Below are 22772 nucleotides of genomic sequence, written 5' to 3'. Positions count from 1 at the left end.
ACTCACTCTCACTCATTGGCCATATCCACTCCATTGCCAAATCTTGTCCATTCTTAGCTTCATGATCTCTCTTTTATGTCTCCTTCTCTTCATTGACATTACTGCTTTCCTAACTCACAACCTCACAAATAGACTATTGCCATAACCTTCTTTCTTCCCCAGGGCAATGAGGGTTAAGTGATTTGCCCAGGGTCACACAGCTAATAAGTGTCTGAGGCTGGATTTGAACTCAGGTCCTCCTGAATCCAGGGCTGGTGCTTTATCCAACTGCACCACCTAGCTGCCCCCATTATATCCTTCTAATTAGTCTCCCTGCATCCAGGCCCTCCCGCATCTAGTCAATCCTCCACTCAGCTGCCAAAGTGATTTTTCTAAATTAAAGGTCTGACCATATCGATGGCCTCACCCACAAGCACACCCACCCACTCAATAAACTCCAGTGACTTTAGGATAAAATATAAAATCTTATTTGACTTTTAAAATGCTTCATAATCTGGCCCTTTCCTACTTTTAAGAGTCTTTTTACGCTTTATTTCTGTTTCCTAGAGCAGCTAGATGGAGGAGGGGATAGAGCACCAGGCCTGGAGTCAAGAAGACTCATCTTCCCCAGTTCAAATCCAGCCTCAGACACTTACTTAGTTGTGTGACCCTGGGCAAGTCACTTCACCCTGTTTGCCTCAGTTTCCTTTTCTGTAAAATGAGATGGAGAAGGAAATGGCAAACTACTACAGTATCTCTGCCAAGAAAATGCCAAATGGGGCCATGAAGAGTCAGACATGACTGAAAATGACTGATTAACAAACAACTTACCTACTAACATGACTACCCATCCATCTGCACTGTCTCACTTGCTGTTCCTTGCAAAGGACACTCCATTTCCCATCTCTATCATACCTTGGCTCTGCTCCCTTCCCCCATGCTTGGAATGTTCTTCCCCATTACCTCTAATTCCTACCTTCCCTGGCTTCCTTCAAGACTCAGATCAAATCCCCATCTTGGAGGAAGCCTTTTCTGGTCTCCCCAGATGCTAGTTCCCTCTCTTCTCCGACTGCCTTGCACATACTTCGTTATTTCCATGTTTTTTCCTAATGATAATAATAGCTAGCATTTGTATAGTGCTTTTTTAAGATTTGCGAAGTGCTCTACATATGTTATCTCAGTTGATCCTCACAACAGTCCTACAAAACAGGACCTATTATTATCCCCGTTTTACAGATGAGGAAATTGAGGATGGGAAAAGTTAAAGGACTTGCCCAGAGTCATATAGATAGTATCAAAGGCAAGATTTGAACTCAGGTCTTCCTGTCATCCTAACCCATATTACCTCCTTGAGGCCAGAGACTGTTTTTACCTTTCTTTGTATCTCTAGTGCTTAGCTTAGGGCTTAAGGAAAATATATGCATATATATATGTGTGTGTGTGTGTGTGTATGTGTGTATAAACAAAATCTTTTTAAAAGCCAGCAAATTACCCTTGTCCTTCCCTCCCATGTCCTTTTTCCATCCACCTTCCCCTTGACACTATGGGGTTTGAGTCGTACATCGGGTTGCTTTCCACTGTGTCTTTCCCTTGGGTTGGCTTGGCCAGAAGAAGCCAGAAACACAATGATCCAAATCAATCTTGAGAGAGTAATTTTATTTGTTAAAGACTTGGCTGGTCATGGAGGGCCTCTGGTAGGTCAATGGTCCTGGTGAGTCAGAGCCTTTAACGGATGGGGTAAAGCTGGTTAAGCTGGGACATAAAGACACACCCTCCAGGCAAGAGGTGGATCCACCACAGACACAAATAGAAGTACAGTAGAGTCCCATCATGCCACATTTAACTTCCAAGAATTCATTCACCATACAGCATTTAGCTTAAGAGATTTCAACTATGGACTGAGCAAACAGAAGAAGAGAGAAACAGAGCAATTTTACATGGTGCACCTTTTCTACTCAATGCCCCCAGTAAAGTGAGACAAAGATAAGACTATAAAATCATATGTTATTTGTGTAAGCCTTTAAAGGTATCTTTCCTCCCCTAATTATCAGTTTCCCTGCCAGCTAAGTCTTTACCTATTTTTGTTTTCCTCTAAATTCTGGTTTCCACCTCACTTTTAAACAACAGTTTATCTGGGTAGTACAAAAACCAAAATCAAATTTACATCCAATTGTTTCCATGGCAACCAAGTAATTTTTTTTTTTTTGGTTTTCCCTCCCCATCCTGATTCAGAAGGCTTTCCTTTAAAGAGACCTTAGTCCTTTTTCTATATACAGCTATTGAAAGATACTCTACCATTCTTTCTGAGCTGTTTCACCTTCCTTTCTGACTTTATAATCTAACCTCATACTCTTTACTATATGGAAGTTCTGCTTTTTTGGCCATCAACATAATCACATAGAAACACTAACCAAATCCTCATCCCCTCTTATGTGCATGATGAATACTACAACTTTCTTTTAAATATATATACATATACACACATATATATTTCTAATTACATATAAAATCCATTTTTATCATTCATTTAAAAAAATTCTTAGTTCTAAATTCTCTCCCTCCCTCCCCTTCCCCCTCCTTAAGAAGGCAAGCAATTTGGTACAGATTATATGTGTGCAGTCATGCAAAATATATTTCCATGTTAGCCATGTTGCACCAGAGAACACACTTTCTAGGGAGGCTTCTTGACTTCCACACCTCCCCTCCCATTCTTCCCACATAGGTTGCCACAATAAACTTCCTATCTGAAAACCCTGCTATGTACAAAATAAAGTCCCTACTCCTTTGCAGGTCTTTCAAGGCACTCCACAATCTAGCCCCACTGCAACTACCCAACCTCCCATCTCACAGCCCCCCAACACCTACTCTCCTCTTGCAGTAAAAGGAACCTCCTTGTTGTTCCTTGTACACACTGTTCATTCCCACTTCCCTGTCTTTGCTTCATATCACTTCCCATCCTGGACTTCCCTCTCTCTACCCTTATGTATAGCCTTATCCATCTTCCAATATAGGTTGTCTTCTCTATTAGAATAGAAGCTCCTTGAAGACAGGTTCTGCCTTTTGCCTTTCTTTGTATCCCAAGTGCTTAGCACAGTGCCTGGCATAGAGAAAGCCATTAATGAATGCTAGTCGATAGACAAGTCCTACCTGAGGTCTACCATGGAAGCCTTCTTTGGCATATCTGGCTGACCCATAATAATAATTTCCTTCTCTGAAATCTGTTCTAGATGCCATACTCAAGCACTTAATTAGATTGGAACCTTGTTTTTTAGGATGACTTTTTTTTTCTTCATTTCCCTCTGAAATTTCTTATCCTCTACATGGCATGTTCTGCTAGTAATTATTTTTTTGGTCCTTTTCCCCCCAAGGATCAAGATCTAATTGAAATCACGAAATCTTATCTGAGACATCCCTGCTAAGGCAACCAGACTATACTTACCCCTGATGAGGAAAGAGAGGCCCAGGATATACTGCTGTTCAAGCCTCTAAACACGATGTCAAGATCCCCAAGGATAAGGGCCCTCTGTCTCTTGGGCTTCCCCAGGCGAGATAGTAACCAGGTGACCAACAACCCAAAGACTTTGGGAGACTTCTGGGTATCCAGCATCCACCATGCCTCACTTCCCGCCTTCTCCCCAGCCCCAAATGCCCAAATCAGTCTTACCTGGAAGCTGCGATCTCCGCTTTCTGCTTGGCGATAGTGGCCGCTCGTTCGGCTGCCTCGACAGCTCGATCGACCTTCTCCCGGATTTTGCTGGCCCTCAGTGGAATCAGGTTCTTGCGCTTTCCGCTCACCAGAATATTCTGCTTATATTTCCCTTCCTCCTTCGTGCCATCCGGGAAAGTCATGCATCCATAGCCGTGACGTTTGTTGTTGGCCCACTCCCCCTCATACTTGAGTCCATCCGAGCGCTGGCTCAGCCCAAAGCCTGACCGTTTTGTCGTTCTTCCACTCACCCACATAAGTCTCAGTTGTGGTGGCATCGATGTCATCCTCAATGACGGACAGCTCTGCCTCCCCCTCACCCAGGCTGATGGTGGAGTTGATGTCGCTGGCAGTGGAGCTGACCGTGCTCATTCCAGCCTCGCTGCGGAAGGAACTCTGCTTGCTCCTCTGGCTGGCCAGGCTACTCTTGGATTCGGACTTCCGCAGCTTCAAGCCACTCAGTAGGGACCGCCGGAATAGCCCCTTCTTCTTGCTCTTGAGGATCTCCGCATCGCTATGAGCCACGAGGACGAAGCCCCCTCGGGACACCGCAGGGCTGCCGGCTACAGCAGGGGAGGCGTCTGGGTGCAGTGCTGTGCCATTGGTGTGCTCACTCCTCAGCGAGTTGATGGACGTCCTCAGGGTGACCTGATGACCGCAGCCATGCCGTACGGACGCTCTGCCGGACGCCATAGCCTTGGCGCATTCCACCAACCCATTGACCCTGGTAAGTCCCTGGGAAAGACAGAAGACAAATGAGTAAGCTGTCATTTCAACCCTACATATGGTACAACAGGCTATATAAGTCATGGGAGGAAAAAATCCTCTATGATGGAGACCAATTTTTGGAGGAGAGAGAACGGATAGGGAGTGGGGAAGTCTTTCATCATCTCAATCTTCTATTAAAAACCGTCAGGTACTCCCCACTGAGCACAAGATGAAATCTCAACTCCTTAACTTGGTAGTCAAGGTCCTCTGCAATATGATACCAGTCTATGGACTTTTTGCCCCACCCAGACTGGTCTATTCTCTGTCCCTCAACCAGCCTTGGTGAATTCCAAATGCTGTGCCTTTACTTATGGCCTAACAGAGAACTGGCCCAAGACGGTGACACTGAGAAAAGTTGGATTGCCAAAATGGCTATTTTCAGATTAATGAGAGGTCCCTCCAAGAACAAGAAAAGCCCTGGGTCAGCAGGCATGAACTGGAGAGATGGCAAGAAGTAGGGCCTTCCTTGCTATTCCTCTTGGATCTTGTTTCTTCCAGAGGCAAAAGGAGCTCCCTGAGTTTACAAAACTGAGACTTCTCCCCAATGTTAGCCCCAACACAAAGGTCTACACAATCCCAGATCTGGTCCATTCAGCCAAATAACTGGAGAGAGACAAAACACCCAATTAAACCATTTGAATGAACTCGGTCTGGTCAGACAAAAATATCCATTGAATAGTGTGGCAGACCCGCATATCATTTGTTTATTTCACGAGAGGCATGTGTCATAGTAAATAGAATAAGCAGTCTTGAAATCAGGATGACTTGGGTTCAAGTCCTGCTTCTGACACAGACTGGCTGAGATTCTGAGCAGGCCACATAACCTCTCAGTTCCATTCCCTTTCCTTGCCCCTCCCCCTAAGCTACTCTAACAATTTAAGTTACCATGCAGGTGACCATCTGTATTAACAGAGAGAGGTCCCTATTCCAAGCAATCATATATCCAGTGCAGACAAAAACCTTAGTTCATAGGGTCTAAATCTGGAAAAGACCTTAATTGAGCATCTAGTTCAATCCTTTTGACTTAGACATGAGGAAATCAAAACCCAGAAAGATTAAGTCGTTTGCCCAAAGTCACACAGGTCATAAGTAGTAGAGGTAAGACCAAGGCCTGGAGAGCTATCCAGCTTCCATACTGCCTTCAACACATCACAGGATTACAGAGTTAGATCTAGGAGGGACCTCTGAGTTCATCTAGTTCAGCCACCCTTCTTTTCAGACTGGAAAACTGAGGCTCGGGGGGGTGACTTGTGCAGGATCACAAAACTGGTAAATTATTTGAGGCAACTCAGGTCTTCAAGTACCATACTCTATCTACCATCACTGCCTCTCTTCAAAGATTCCATCAGGGTGGACATTCCCTCTACCATAACCCTTCTTTGTCATAAAAGACTATCTTTATTAGTTGTTGTAAAAATAAAAATTGTTGTTGTCATCTGTCCTTTATTCTCTAAGAGGACTATGACATTAGGAGGTGATGAGATGACATACTGAATTGGATTTAAGTGAGGAAGAGCTGTCCAAAGTCACCAGCCTAACTCTCTCCTCCAGAGCCATTTGGGTCCAGTGGAAAGATATATATCAGGATGACTGGAGATGACTGAATGTTTAAGGCAATTGGGGTTAAGTTTACCTAGGATTACACAGCTAGTAAGTATCTGAGGTGAGATTTGAACTCAGGTCCTCCCAACTTCAAGGCCAGTGCTCTATCTACTGCACCAACTAGTTGCCCCCCCAAACAAAAATTAATCACCTGGTGACCAATCAGGTGAAATGAGTCTTTCTGGGTTCAGCTGGACTGGTCCTTAGACAACAGATACAATGGATACAGCCTGGACCGAGGCTACATATTCATAGTCACAATACTGTCAAAGGCAGCCAAGTGATGCAATTGAAAGCTGCACTTGGAAAAAAGTCCAAGTCAGGAAGACCTGAGTTCAAATCTTGCCTTAGACACTTACTGCTTGTGTGATGCTAGGCAAGTCACTTGGGGCTTTCTGAGCCTCAGTTTCCTCATCTGTAAAATGAAGAGGTTGGATTAGATGGTCTCCAAGGTCTCTTCCAGTTCTAAATTTCTGATTCCATGACTCCAAATGGGGGGAAATGGGAAAAGGAGATATCTCCTTCTAGGAAGTCACATCAAAGTGTGTCAGAGGAAGGAACAAGCTATGGGTAAAACTAGAAGAATTTGGGGATGAGCAAGAGAAAGGCAGGACTAAGATGCCAATTAAGGAGCACACTACCCCAAGGCAGCAGAAGATACTGTGCACCTGAGACCTTCAGAAGCAGTAAGGATCTAATCTTCATCTCTTGGGTGGGGGTGGGAGGTGGGGGGTGGGAAATGGATGGGGTGGCCTCTCAGTGGTCCCTTTAACTCTTGGGCAGCATAACCCTCCCTGCTCTGGGAAACAACAACAATTGGAGACTAGATCTGAAGCGAACAAGAATTTAACCCTTTGCAGAAATAACAACAGCAGGTTCTCTTTCCCCTCAAAATGGTTAGAAAAGAGGCTCCTTGAAAACAGGGACTGGTTAATTTCTGCACAACACAGTGCCTAGCACACAGTAGGTCCTTAATGAATGCTTTTTGATTGATTGTAGCAACATTTAGTATTCTATAATTTCTCTAGTTTTATCTTATAAATTGCCTTTTCTTGTGTTTTTTTTTTACTCTTGGAATGCATGAACACTTTCTAATGCATAAGTTTGTTTTGTAGGTCTATACATATTTGGAATCAGTTTTCTTTCTTTTTTTTTTTTAAGTGAGGCAATTGGGGTTAAGTGACTTGCCCAGGGTCACACAGCTAGTAAGTGTTAAGTGTCTGAGGCTGGATCTGAACTCAGGTACTCCTGACTCCAGGGCTGGTGCTCTATCCACTGCGCCACCTAGCCGCCCCGAATCAGTTTTATTTCTCTTGCCTTCTCAATAAGTAGGGCAGGGGAAATGGGTGAGAATTTAGAACTAAAATAAAATAAAACTGCATTTTAAAAAAAAGATTATAAATTGTCAAATCTGTATTAGTAGAAGGAGTTTGCTCACCAGAGAGCTCCTAGACCAGTGAAATAATGGATCCTGAGGATCAAAAACAACAAAACAAAACAAAACAAAAACATTCCAGTTACCAAGGATTACTTTGTAACATGATTGCCTTTCAACCCTCCAAGGAGCCAAATCAAGAGAGTAGAAAAATCAGCAGGTGGTGGGAAGGGCTAAATCCTGTTGTTATAAGGCCCCAACTCAACATCTAGATTGATTTTAAGGTTTGCAAAGATATTTCTGAAGCTTAGGTAGCACAAATATTATTGTACTCATTTTACAGATGAGGAAACTGAGGCACAGAGCTGAGAATGGGCTAGTCCACAGTTAAGACAGCCTAGTAAGTGTCTGATGAAATTTTTATCTTTCATATCTTTTTGTCTTGCCACCCAAAGCAAATGTCACATCCCAGTTGTAATAGCAGTATTGTCCATCTCAATAGAAACGGGTTCCTAAGGTATACATATTGACTGAGAAAACCACATATTAACATTATTTATATTCTATTGCACTTATAATCATTCTGAATAAATATTTCCCAATTACATTTTAATCTACTTTGGCCTGCCACCAAGAAGTGTATAGGGCAGTATGTTTGACCATAAGGTTTGACACATTATGACCTATACCAAAGGGTGCCCAATGAGAAAGTCCAAAGCCAGAGTCACTTGAAAGAATTTTGGAGGCATGGAATCCCAGAGGGGAAAAAAACAAACTATGGGAGTTACTGTCAATAAATAGGAAAGGAACCCAGTCCAATCAGTGTTGCCAAATGAAAAATAACCCCTTCTCTACCCACACATCAAGCACTCTAGCTTATGTTGTCATCAGTGCTGTAACAGTCTGCTAATGGATGTCCCTGTCTCAATCTTCCCTGCACCAATATATCCACTGCAGAACTGCCAAAGTGACATTCTCAAAATCTAATTCTGACCATGTCACTCTGCTGCTCAATAAACCATAGTGGCTCCCTACTGTCTCTAAAATCAAATATGGAAACCTCTGGTTGGCATTTGAAGCTTTCCACAATCCTACTCCAGACTACCTTCCCAGGCTTGGTATAGGTTACTTGCCTTCAAGTGTCCCAAGGGAACCTGAGTACACCAGTATCTATTGAAAGAATAGAAAACCTTTCATAGATGGTCTGCTAAATCTTCATTTATTCCTCCCCTAACCAGGAGACGGTTAAGGTTACCCACAGATCACCCCTTCTCCAGCTAGTTACCCTTCCTCCAGACACTGGTCAGGGTCAGATAAAGTATTGGAACTATAAAAATGGTAAGGGGGGGCAATTCTCTTCAGAAAATGCAAACATTTCATGCCATAGGAAGGTATTAACTAAACTACAGTTATCAGTTAATACCCTGGCAGAAATTGACAGTTCACAGAACAAAAGATAGGACCTAAGGAACAATGTGATACATAGAGGGGGGAAAAGCACCAGATTGAGAACCAGAAAACCTGAGTTCAAATCCTAATTCTGCTATCTATCAGTAGTGTGATCTTGGGCAAGTCTCTTAACTGAGCCCCAGTTTCCTCATCTGTAAAATGAGGAGGTTGAATTAGATGGTGTCCCAGCTCCAAGTTGATGATGATCCCAGAGAAAAGGGGAAGGAGAGGCAAGGTTGTAGATAAAGTAGGAGACACAAACTTCCCTAGCTTGTATCTTCACAGTTTTGCTGAGGGCTAGACCCAGACAATCACTTGGAATTCTCTCTCCTGTGCCCTAGGTTTCTGACCCTTCCTCTGGGGAACTCAAATGCCACTTTCTCCAGGAAGCTTTCTGTGAGGCCCATATGAATGAAAAGCTTCCTCCCCTCTTGGACCTCACAGAGCCGTTTATTCACTACTATAAAAAGCTCTAATAAGCTTTTTAATGAAATATTATATGTTATATAGAGAGTTACATTTGTGTCTTTCCCTTCTATTTGTAAGCTCTCTGAGTGCTAATAATATTAATAACAATAGCCAATAATTATAATGGTACTTTAAGGTTTGCAAAGTACTTTACGAATATCTCATTTTAACCTCACAATGACCCTATGTGGTAGATGCTGGTGCCAAGCATTAAATGAAATATCAGTAAAGTGCTTAGCACAGTGCCACAGCACAGGGGCAGCTAGGCGGTACAGTGGTTAGAGCACTGGCTCTAGAGTCAGGAGGATATGAGTTTAAATCTAGCCTCAGACACTTGACACTTACTAGCTGTGTGACCCTGGGCAAGTCACTTAACCCCATTGTCTCAAACATTCCAAGACATTTCCAGTTGTCCTGATGTATATCTTGCCACTGGACTCAGATGGCTCTGGAGGAGAGAGTAAGGTTGCATAGCCTCCCTCACTTAAATCCAATTCACTACAAATCATGACATCACCTCCTGATGGTCCTTTTTGAGAATGAAGGACAAACAATAGGAAGCACAGTGCCTGGCACATAGTAAGCTCTTAAAATGCTTATTTCCTTCCCTTTGTATCTACTCCCTGCATAGTACTCTTCTGTCAGTCAACTAGCATTTAATAAATGCCCATATGCCAGTCACTGTGCCAAGTGCTGGACATTTTTTAAAAGGCAAAAGATCCCTGCCCTTAGGGAGCTTACATTAAGCAGTCAGTGGGCATTTAATAAATGTCAGTCAAATTGAATTTGCATAGATTAGAATGGAATTGAGGATCAATTAGACAATGGATCTGGATTAGGAAGGTCAGAGAATCAACTCATCCAAATCATTTGCCAACTCATCTAGTACACATCCTGAAAGGTCCATCAGCAGTATAACCACACAGCACCTTCCTGGGTTAGACTCAATCAATACTTTATCCACGAGAAGTTGTCCATTTAAGATAAAAGTGCTTAATCGGGAGACCCTGAACTTGTTTTGTTAATGTGTTAATAACTATATTTCCTTATGCTTGGTTTCCTTTGAAATTCTATGTACTTTGCTTCATGTATTTAAAAACATGATTCCAGGGGGCAGCTAAGTGGCGCAGTGGATAAAGCACTAGCCCTGGATTCAGGAGGACCTGAGTTCAAATCTGGCCTCAGACACTTGACACTTACTAGCTGTGTGACCTTGGGCAAGTCACTTAACCCTCATTGCCCTGCCCCCCAATTTTTAAAAGAAAAAAGAAAGACATGATTCTGAGAAGAGATTCCACAGGCTTCACCAGACCACCACAGGGCTCTAAGACCCTCAAAAAGGTTAAGAACCTCTGATTTAAGAATATTTGTGCTGCCTGATTGGTGAGCATGTTGTGATTTCCTGCAAATAAATGCTCACATTTATAGATTTTACAATTCACCTGACAGTTTACTGAAACTGCCCTCCCCAAATTCCCTGCTGACAAGTGTCTTAATTGCAGAGTGCTACAGTGAAATGGAATCTGAGGACCTGGATTCAAATCCTTCCTCTTCCATGATCCCACTGTGTGAGGTTGGGCAAGTCACTTGGCCTATCTGAGCCTCATTCTCCTTAACTGTAAAATAAGACGGTTGGACTAGATGACATCAGTGTTCCCTTTGACCTCATACTCTAGGATCCTATGAAATAATTATGACCTCCTCTCAATCCTCATTCTTCTTGACCTCTCTCCAATACTGGATACTGCTGGTCTCCTTTTTCTCCTGGATACCTCTGAGTTTTCATGCTGTTGTTTTCTCTTGGTCTTTCTTTTACTTGTCTGAACAGTCATCAGTCCCCCCTGTCATCATAATTCATGTCTCACCCTCATTCTGCAGGGTTGGCCATATCCCAGGCCCCCTTCTCTTATCTCTCTTTGCTCTCATGACTTCAGAAGTTCTTATTTATTCAATTATCATGTCTACATAGATGATCACCAAATTGACATATTCAATCCGAGTCTCTCTCGTGAGCTCTACCAACTGCCCGTTGGACATTTCAAACTGGATGATGACCTGGAGACATCCCTAACTCAACTAGTTAGTTATCTTTTCTCCAAAACCCAACTCTCCTCTGAACATCCAAGTTTTCATCAAGGAAGGATATCACCATCTTTTTTTTTTACAGGGCAATGAGGGTCAAGGGACTTGCCCAGGGTCACACAGCTAATAAGTGTCAAGTGTCTGAGGTCAGATTTGAACTCAGGTCCTCCTGAATTCAGGGCTGGTGCTTTATCCACTGCACCACCTAGCTGCCCCCATCACCACAAAGATCCAAGTGGTATTCCTATGGAACTGATGTGACCGTGTATCTCTCCTCTTCAATATGCTCTAATGGCTCTCCATTCTGTCCAGAATCAAATGCAAACACCTGTGTTTGGCATCTAAAATCCTTTGCAACCTGGCTCCTATTTGCCTCTCCAGCCTTGTTATATGTTACTCCCCTCCAAGCATTCCAGAGTCTAGCCAAATTGGCCTTCTTGCAGTTCCTAACATATGATACTGCATCTCCCATCTGTGTATCTTTGCAAGGCTCTTCCCCCTGCCTGAAATACATTCCCTCCTCCTCACCTCCACCTCTTAGCATCCCAAGTTTCCTTCAAAGCTTAGCTCAAGCATGAACTCCTACATAAGGTCTTTCCTGATGCTTCCAGCTGCTAATGTTTCTCCACTTCAAGAAAAATTTTACTTTGTATTTTTACATGTATTTTGTGCATATGCATATGTATGTGTGTGCATTTTGCATGTATGCATATATAATATATTTGTGTCATACATATTTCTCCCCCTGTAGAATGTGAGCTCATTATTTCATTCTCTATGTATCTCTAGCACTTAGCACCTAGCATATCCTGGCACATAGTATGTACCTAAAAAAAGCTTCTTGATTGATTGATTGATTTACAAAGCATATACACATTAATTTGAGCCTCCCCAGAGGAAGAAGCACAGAAGAATAGAATGTAAAGGTCACCTAATCTAACCCTCTCATTTTTTCAGTGTAGTCAGTGCAGAAAAGAAAAGCTTAGTCATTTATATAAATAATAAGAATAGGGGCAGCTAGGTGGTGCAGTGGATAAAACACCGGCCCTGGAATCAGGAGTACCTGAGTTCGAATCCGGCCTCAGACACTTGACACTCACTAGCTGTGTGACCCTAGGGAAGTCACTTAACCCCAATTGCCTCACATAAATAAATAAACAAATAAATATGTAAATAAATAAATAGATAAATAAATGAATAAATAAATAAATAAGAAGAATAGTATCTCTAGGAGTACTCACTGAGATAGAGAGTTGTCAGTCTTTGGGCTCTAATGACATCTTAGCTACCTCCTGCTTTATACACCAGCATCTCCAAGCCACTTGTCAGCAGGGGGCATTTATTTGTCTGCCAACACAGTCTTACTTCCAGTGAGCCAGGTGGGAAACTTTCAGGACCCAGGACAGATCCCCCAGCCAACTGAACTATGACTCAGACTCTGCTTTAACCACCAGCTCAACTTCTTCGTGGAGAATCTACATATAAAGTTCCTTCCATGTCTAAATTCTGTCTATCCCATGAGCCTACAGTAATTCTCAGTTATGATTATGATGATGATAATAGTAATAATAATGGACTCATAGCACTTTGCATTTTCTAAAGTGCTTTTCACACATTGTAAAAACTAGTATTAATATAGTGCTTTAAGGTTTGCAAAAGGTTTTATAGACATTATCTCATTTGATCATCATGGCAACCCTGGGATGCTATTATTATCCCCACTTCACAGATGGGGAAACCAAGGCAGAGGTTAATAAGTTTCTGAGACTGGATTTGAACTCAGGTGCGTCCTGATTGCAGGACCACCACTCTATCCACTGCCACATTGTTAGCTTGTTACCTTGTCTAATCTTCACAACAATGTGAGATAGATATGCCTGGGGGTCTGGAGGACATAGCACCAAGACCCTGGAGGCAATGGGGAACAATGACACATGGTTCACTATCTCACGAAAAGAATTGTAGTTGGTGACTCCCTATTCAACCAAATGATGGTCAAGTCCCCAACCAGAAATTTTTAGGAAAGCATATTATCATAGCCCCAGAGGTTGGAGTGGTACAGTAGCTCTGAGGTATCTTCCTTGGGTCAGAGGAGCAGTTGTAGTTGTGGAAGGATCAACATCCAGTACCTGGTGGAGATTGGGCAGTGAGAGCTAAGGTGAGGGATGGAAAGGGTTACAACTGGGGCCACTGGGCTAGTAAATAACAGAACCAGGATTCAGACCCAGGCCTTCTGTATTTATTCCACTGTTGCTAATAGGCTGTAGTGTATCTTCCCCCACCCTACATCAACCTTTGGGTCACAAATACCTTGATGGCAGGAAGTGTTTTCAATTTGTCTTATTATCTCTAGCACCCAGCATGGTACCTGGCAAACAGTAGGTACTTAATAAATATAAAATATTAGTTATTATTATTATTATGTTACTAAATCAATCCAGTGATAAGCATTTATTAAGTATCTATCATATAGGGTGTCCCAAAAGTCAGTTTTAAGCCACCAGATCACTGTCTTTTGGGGACACTGTATGTCAGGCTGGATTCTGTGGGATACCAATACAAAAGTGAGGCAGTGCCTGCCCCCAAAGAACTTACATTCTATAGGAGAAGAGGCCATACACCTAAATAAGAAGAAACAAAGTAAAGAGGAGGCAATTTGGGAGAGGGAGGCACCAGGAGCTGAAGGGATCAGGAAAGATAACTAATACTTATGTCAGGCCCTATGCTAAGCCCTTTACAAACATTATTTCATTTGGTCCTCACAACACCCTTGATAAGTAGGTGCTATTATTATCCTTGTTTTATAGATGAGAAATCTGAGGCAAACAGCTGAAGTGCCCAGTCATTACACAGCTAGTAAGTGTGTGAGGCTGGATTTGAACTCAGGTCTTCCTGACTCGAGGCCCAGGACTCTGCACCCTGTGCACCTAGTTTCTTATTACTTCATCTGATACTTAAAGTACTCAGTAGGGTAGGTAGTGCCATACTGAAAGTAGTTAGGTAACCACTGTGGATAGAGCGCTGGCCTTGGAGTCAGAAGGACCTGAGTTCAAATCTGACCTCAGACACCTACTAGCTATATGACCCTGGGCAAGTCACTTAACCCTGTTCGCTTCAGTTTCCTCATCTATAAAATGATCTGGAGAAGTAAATGGCAAACCACTACATATCTCTGCCAAGAAAACCCCAAATGGGGTCACAAAAAGTCAGACACGACTGGAATGACTCAACAAATATCATTACCCTCACTTTTACACATGAGGAAACTGAGGCTTAGAGTCAGTAAGCCGAAAAGTTGGGTCTGAAAGCCATCTCTTCTGATTCCAATTCTAGGGCCCTTTCCATTACAACACACCGGTTTTCCCATCTGTAAAACTGGGATAGTGATAACACCCACCTCCCAGGATTGCTGTAAGGAGAAAATGAGATCATATTTATTAACTGCTTTGCAAACCTCAGAGTACTCCATAAAGATACTAGCTTTATTATTATAATGGAATGAAGAGGCAGAGATTTGCTGGTATAAATCATCGCTGTATTCCTAGGAGCTTCTTTTCCTCAAGAACAGTAAAAAGAATAGGACCAGACAACAGAAGCACTCGTAAGCAGAGGTTCTGGATCTTGGATTTGGAAGAGACCTCAGCGGTCATCTAAACCAGCCCATTATCTAAGCAGGAACCCTCGTGACAGCAAGGGCAGCCAAGATAAAGAAGGCATGCCCTCCAACAAGCACAAACAAAATCAAGTGTGATCAATTCATCAAAGGGATGCAGAGAAAGGGCTAAACCCATTTAAAAGGAGGCAGAAATGATCTTTTCTTTCACTTTAAACTATTTTGGCCCTTCCTCTGCATTTTTATGAATTGGTCACACTTGATTTTGTTTGCAGTCATTGGAAAGCATACCTTAACTTTGCTTCTGGACTAGCTAAAAATGAGCAAGCATCTAGCAAGAGCTTACTACGTGGCAGGCACTGGACTAAGTGCTGGAGATACAAAGAACGGCAAAAACAGTCCCTGCCCTCAAGGAGCCCGTAATCTGATGGGGGAGACAACATGCAAAATAACTATGTATATACAGGGTAGGTAGGTGGTGAAGACTCATCTTCCTGAGTGAAAATCTGGCCTCAGACAGTTACTAGCTGTGTGGTCCCAGGCAAGTCACTTAACCCTGCTTGCCTCGGTTTCCTCATCTGTCAAATGAGCTGGAGAAGGAAATGGCAAACCACACCATAATCTTTGCCAAGAAAACCCCAAATGGGGTCAGAAAAGAGTCAGACTTGACTAAACAGCAACATATGTGCGTGCAAAATTTAGGCAGCGTAGATGAAAGGGAATTTGCAAGCTACTTGAGGGAAGTTAATATGTCATTTGTGGTTGTATTTTCTCCAGTAACCTAGCACATAGCCTTTTTTTGAACTTTGAATTTTTTTCTTAATTACACTTAAAATATTTAAGATTATTTTTAAAAATTGAGTTCTATATTCTCTCTCTCCCTCCCCACTGCCCCTCCATGAGAAGGCATGTGATTTGATATAGATTATACATTTGCAGTAAAGCAAAACATTAGCCATACTTCAAAAGAAAACATAGACCAAAAAAAAAAGTAAAAAGTATGCTTCTATCTGTATCAGATTCTTTTTTTTTAAGTGAGGCAATTGGGGTTAAATGACTTGCCCAACGTCACACAGCTAGTAAGTGTTAAGTGTCTGAGGCCGGATTTGAACTCAGGTACTCCTGATTCCAGGGCTGGTGCTCTATCCACTGTGCCACCTAGCTGCCCCTCTGTATCAGATTCTATCAGTTCTTTCTCTATAAGGTAGATACTATTTTTCATCATGAGCACTTTAAAATTCTTTTGGATCATTGTATTTCTGTGAATAGCTAAGCCATTCACAGTTGATCATTGCACAATATTGTTCTTACTGTGTACACTGTTCTCCTGTCACTTCACTTTTCATCAGTTAACTGAAATCTTCCCAGGTTTTTTCTGAGAGCACCCTGCTCATCATTTCTTATTGCACAATAGTAATCCACTGCAATCATATACCAAACTTGTTCATTCCCTAATTGACAGGCATTCCCTCAATTTCTCTTTCTTTGCCACCACATAAAGGGCTTCTTGTATATTTGAAGGATCCGGTGCTTGATAAGTGCATGAATAAATAGATGCCAGCTATCACACCGAATATTTGTATTGGAACAATATACTTATTGGTTGTGTGGTATTGGGCAAGTCACATCACCTCTCTCAGCCTCAATTTTCTCATCTGTAAAATGGGGGTAGGGGAAGCTAAACATCTAAGGAAACTTCCAGGTCAAAATCCTATGATCTTCTTGGATTCTCTACCAAAGATGTCAAAAGTGCACATGTACAAAAATAGTTCATAGCCTTCTAGTATGGAAAAAGATCAAAGATAATACAAAAGAATAAAGCAGTACAAATTGTAGAATGAGCACTGGACTGGGAATCCAAAAAACCCCATGAAAAAAACTGGGCTCAAGTCCCAGATCTGTGGCTCCCTAAGTGATGTTAGCTTAAACAAGTCCTATCCCTTAGAGCCTCAGTTTCCTTACCTATAAAACAAGTGATTAAGAGAAATTAGCACAACCTCTGAAGTCAGAGGATCAAGGTTCAAATCCCACCACTGACACTACCTGTTGTCACTTTGGGCACTTAACCTTCCTGAGGCTCAGTTTCCACATCTGTAAAATTAGGGGCTTGGATTAGATGGTCCCTTTTAAATACAAATCCACAAACCTCTGGCTCAAGGCTCTCTAAGGTCATTTCTAGTTGCTATACAATATTCTTTCTTAGTCAAGTCTAATCCTAGTAGGGAAAAGGAAAGGGAATGAGTATTTATTAAGCACCTACTATATGTCTGGTACTGTCCTAAGCACAAATATTACCTCATTTGATTCTCATAACCAACCCTGTGGGGAGGTGCTATTATCACTCACACACGACCCATTTTTGCAGATGAAGAAACTGAAGCAGAGCTGAAGTGATTTGCCCAGAATAAGTATCTGAGGCTTAATTTGCACTCAGACTTTACTGACTCCAAGCCCAACACTATACCCCACCCCAGCCCCACCTAGCTGTCTCTGAGTAGATGGCATTTGTATAGCACTTTGAAGTAAACAAGTCCCTCATTGTATATTATCTCATTCGATCCTTTCTTGAGCCCTGTGAAATAGGAAGCACAGGTGTTATTATTCCAATTTTATATATAAGGAAACAGGTGCTCAGAGAGATGGTCACACAGCTCGTAATTGATGGTACCTGAATTTGAACTCAAATTATTCCTTATCCCAAATCAAGAAATCTTGACATTATGCCATGTTGTTTGCATAAGAAAGAATCTTGTTCAAATCTCCTTCCTCTTAAGACGTATCATGATGTAACATTCTATAGATGGGAAGATCCAGGTGCAAATTCAGCCTATGGACAAGTCAATTTCACTAAGCCTCAGGTAATTTTCAAATACTTTTAAGTTACAGTGTATCGCTATCTGCCACAGTGGTAGAAATTTACTTGATACAACTCTCCTTTCAAACAAACTCAATATAAATAATTTTGAACTTGAAAAAACGATAAACTAGACAGCAAATTCAGATTATATAACCTAAAACTTCAAAGTGGTGACCTTGATTATTTATTGGAAGAAAAAAAAACACCCCTTCCAGATAATCCCACAAAGGTACCATGGATTTGGTATCCCATAGCAGAATTCTGGCACACTACCAGATTCTTAACCCTGCAGCAATCTCAGTGGCTGGCTATTTTGCAGTGACAATGCTGGAGTCATCTTAATGGCATAGTTGATCCAGAAAGAGCAGAGCATAAAGCTGACCCCGTATGACATTATCACTATGAATGTTCAAATTTTATGGAATGCTGCTGATGTAAGTGGCACTGAGTGCAAAAGAGGCATGGTCCCTGTCCAAAGGAGTCAGCTCAACTTACCTAGCTTTAGCATCCATCACTCTACTACCTGTGCATGTGCATGTCTGGGATGGTGCCTAGCAGCTGTCTAAGAGCAATATCAAATCTCAACCTTTTAAGGCAGAGGAGAGAAGAACAGTAGTGCCTTTTAGAGAGAGAACAAGAAACTAAGAAACAAACTCTAATTATCCAAATGGGAACCTGCTAGAACACCCGGTACAACCTCTTCCACTCACGTTTTTTTATTATCTACCATGTAATGAGGTCTGGACCTCTTTAACAGGGCTGGACCTTTTGAGCCACATGGGATGTAATAAAGGAGAAATGTGGGAGGAATAAAAGAGAACTAGTCTGAGAGTCATTGAGAGCTGATGTCTGGAGGCAATTAAAGTCACAGAGGTCAGGGGTTCAAATCCCACCTTTCACACTTATTAGCTATGTGACCATGAACCCAATGCTAACCGTTTGGCCAGTGGCATGGAAACCACTGGCCAAATCCAATCACCTCCCTGTTCTCAGTTGTTAAACAGGGATAGTAATAATCTACCTCACAGGGTCTGAGGGAAAAATCAAATTAAATAAAAGTACATGAAGTATTTAGAAGACTTCAAAAGCATGTTTTCAAATATCAGTTTTTCTTATTAATTCTGTTTTTCCTACCAATCTCTATGAGTTCTCCTTGGGTGAGTCACTTCCTCTAAGCCGTGGTTTCCTCATTTTCAACGAGGAGAGTTAGCTCTGTGAAGTCTAACTTCCTTTCCAGCCGAAATTGGAATGATTCTCTGGTCTTGTACCCCTCTGGGCAGGAAGTCACCCCTCTTGGACCAAAGCCTCAACCTGAGCCATCTGGACTTGGAGAGCCATGCCCCAAGGCCACAGCATTGGGACAGACACATGGAAATGAGGATTTGGCTTTTGGCTTCTATTTGGGTAGGACAGTGGAGTGCAGCCCTGTTTAAATTGGGGTGTGTGACTTGCTCTACATATACCCACTCCCTACAAAAAGCCCATGCAATAACACTCTGCTTGGCTAAAATGATGTTCACCTAATCAATCAACCAGAGTGCTTCACACAGCATTAATTACACAAGGCTGAGAGCAAGTGCCCGTTGGAAGATGCAGCATCCATTATGCGGTCAGTAGCCTCCCAGGCAGGGCCAATCTGTGCACCAGAGCCAGCAGCATGGACACTCCTGGCCAATCCAATGTTGAAAGAACATTCTGAGAATCAACAAAATAGGTATAATGAGAAGATACTGTTTCTTAGGCAAACTCAGAAAAGATAAAAGACATTAACTCACCAGCCTAGGACCTCCCCTCTGAGGAGGAAAAGGAAGATGAGGAGGAAGAATCGTAAAACGGGGATAGCATCTACCATTCAAGGTATTGTGAGGATCAAATGAGACAATAGTTACAGGGGGCAGCTAAGTGGAGCTGCAGTAGATAAAGCACTGGCCCTGGATTCAGGAGGACCTCAGTTCAAATCCGACCTCGGACACTTGACATGTACTAGCTGTGTGACCCTGGGCAAGTCACTTAACCCTCATTGCTCCGCAAAAAAAAAAAGAAAAAGAAAAAGAAAAAGAAAGAAAGAAAAGAAAAGAAAAGAAAAAAAGAAAAGAAGATAGTTACAAAGAACTTAGCATAGTGCCTGGCAAATGGTAAGCATTTGATAAATACTCCCTTCTCTTTCCCTCTTCAAAAGAGTAATGTGCTGCCACCCATATAGGGAAGGAGGACCTAAGAAACGAAGATGACTTGGGATTTTAGCAGGGATGCAGAGGACATAGGAAGTAAAGACAGTCCAATGATCAATCCTAGAGCAAAAACAGTTATAAAAATGGAGCCTGAGCAACATTGTACGATGATCAGCTGTGACAGACTTAGCTCTTCTCAGCAATACAACGATCCAAGACAATTCCAAAAGACTCATGATGGAAAATGCTCTCCACACCCAGAAAAAGAACTATGGAGTCTTAATGCAGAGCAAAGCATGCTATTTTCACTTCTTTCTTGTTGTTTTTCCCTTTTGTTCTGATTCTTCTCTCACAACATGACTAATGTGGAAATATGTTCAACATGACTATACTGTATAACCTATATCATATTGTTTGCCTGCTTGGGGAAGGGGAAGGGAAGAGAGGGAGGGAGAAAAATTTGGAACTCAAAATCTTACAAAAATAAATGTTGAAAATTATCCTTACATGTAATTGGAAAAAATAAAATACTATTAAGGTTGAAAAAAAAGAAAAAATGGAGTCTGTTTCATTGGTGTGGTAAAAGACTACAGATGTAAAATATTTCATCCTCTGTCGGACATGGTATATGTACATGGTACATGTACTTAGCTGTTTCTGGGAAGCTAGGTTGAAGGAGGCAAAGTATATTTAGAAATTACTCGGATATCCAAAACAAGACATGAATGAAACTAGAAAACAACAAACATCAAACAAATTAATACATAAAATGTGTTATAAGTTATATTATTTTGGATTGTCCCAAAAATGGAATTTGGAAAGGAGTCACCTGTTACATTTGGTTACTTTCCCTAAAGGCGCCCACCCATTCCCTAAGGATAGGGGAAAGGGTTGTAGGTTGACCCAGCACAATTCATCTGGACAGAGAACCCAGGGCTGGATCTGATCACAGCATCATTATGGCTGACTCCTGCACTTCCAGAGTATGCCTGCATGTGAACTCTGGATCAGACCTTCATAGACCCTTGTAAACCTTTCTCATCACAATAAAAACAGAAAGGAAGAAAGACTTGGGTCCCAACACTGTGAGAAGTGATGATGCCCTTGTGCTCATTTCTACCTTAACTTGAATGTTCTATGCTGTATACAGACAGGCCTCATCATTTAAATAATAGCAACAAGTATAACCAAAAAAAAAAAAAAAAGGAAAATATTGGATCTTGGAGGGGATGTGGGAAAACTGGGACACTAATCCACTGTTGGTGGAATTGTGAAAAGATCCAACATTTCTGGAGGGCAATTTGGAATTATGTCCAAAGAGCTAAAGAACTGTGCATACCCTTTGGTCCAGCAATACGACTGCTAGGCTTATATTCCAAAGACTTCCCCCAAAAGAGAAAAAGACTTATTTGTACAAAAATATCCATAACAGCTCTTTTTGTGGTGGCTGAGAATTGGAAATCAAAGGAATGTCCATCCATTGGGGAATGGCTAAACGAGCTGTGATATATGATGGTGATGGAATATTATTGTGCTATAAGAAATGACAAACAGGATGATTTTAGAAAGGCCTGGAAAGACTTATATGAACTGATGTATAGTAAAGTGAGCAGAACCAGAAGAACACTGTGCACAGTGACAGCAATACTGTTTGATGAAGAACTGTGAATGACTTAACTATTCTCAGCAATACAATGATTCAAGTCAATCCCAAAGGACTAATGATGAAGCATGCTATCCACCTCCAAAGAAAGAACTGATATTGGTGGAACATAGACTGAAGCATGCTATTTTTCACTTTCTTTCATTTTTTTCTTTTATTAAAGTTTTCTTATACAAATGACTAATATGGTAACATTTTACACAATTCTATGTGTGTAACCTATATCTGATTGCTTACTGCCTCAGGGAGGGGGAAGAGGAAGGAGGGATAGAATTTGGAAATCGAAACATTACATAAAAATGTTTATTATTAAAAAAAATAAATAATTGCCCTGATCTCATTGGACAGTACCCCTAAGTCCCCCACCTCCCTGCCCAGAGGTGCTGCTGTAATCAGCCTTCACTGCATTGACATACTGTTGTGGGGAAAGTCTAATGGAAGCCATCTCTGGTGGGACAGAGGGGAGGGAGAATAAAAAGGAATAAAAGAAATTCACATTATAATTTTGCTGTATATTTGAAAGGAATAGCAAGTTCTACATAGTAGATTGGCAGTTTCATGCACAGTCATCTTTTTATTGTATTATGTTATAGAAGTATTTGTTTTATTCCATGAATTAAAAATAATTAAAAAAAATAAAGGCCTAGCAAGCAGTAAAAAAAAAAATCTCCCACAGGCAGTGAAAGATGCCAATTTCACTTTCTTCCATCTCTGGGCCCCAGAGCATCCTGCCATGTAGACAGCATCAGTATCCATTAATTATAAGGCAATTGATATTGAAAGAGCAATGTTTCAGGAGTCAAAATAATTTGGGTCAAGTCCAACCTCCACCATCTGCTAGCTATTGGGTCCCTGGCAAGTCCCTTCCTCTATTTGGGTCTCAGTTTCTTCATCCACAAGGTCCCCCCTGGCTCTAAGTCCTATGAAGTATTGAATGGAATAGCTAGTTAGCTACAAAGCCAGAACTAGAAGGGAGACTTCTGACCCCAGCCGCATATATTTTCCACCAGCAAAACAGGTCTCTAGCTTACTCATGAGA

General features: G+C 41.7%; 1 protein-coding gene across 1 annotated transcript in view; it reads right to left on the bottom strand.

Annotated features, from left to right (window-relative positions):
• Positions 1 to 22772, bottom strand: part of JPH3 (junctophilin 3) — a 202057-nt gene that overhangs the window by 138558 nt on the left and 40727 nt on the right. The window contains 4 exon segments of the mRNA XM_043982421.1: positions 3644 to 3918; positions 3920 to 4326; positions 4329 to 4361; positions 4364 to 4420. Coding sequence (XP_043838356.1) covers positions 3644 to 3918; positions 3920 to 4326; positions 4329 to 4361; positions 4364 to 4420 — 772 coding nt within the window.

This window comes from Dromiciops gliroides, chromosome 2 (assembly GCF_019393635.1).
Source record: "Dromiciops gliroides isolate mDroGli1 chromosome 2, mDroGli1.pri, whole genome shotgun sequence".
In the NCBI taxonomy this organism is placed as follows: domain Eukaryota; kingdom Metazoa; phylum Chordata; class Mammalia; order Microbiotheria; family Microbiotheriidae; genus Dromiciops; species Dromiciops gliroides.
The sequence above is the reverse complement of the archived record's forward strand: the minus strand, read 5'-3'. Positions and strand labels throughout refer to the sequence as shown.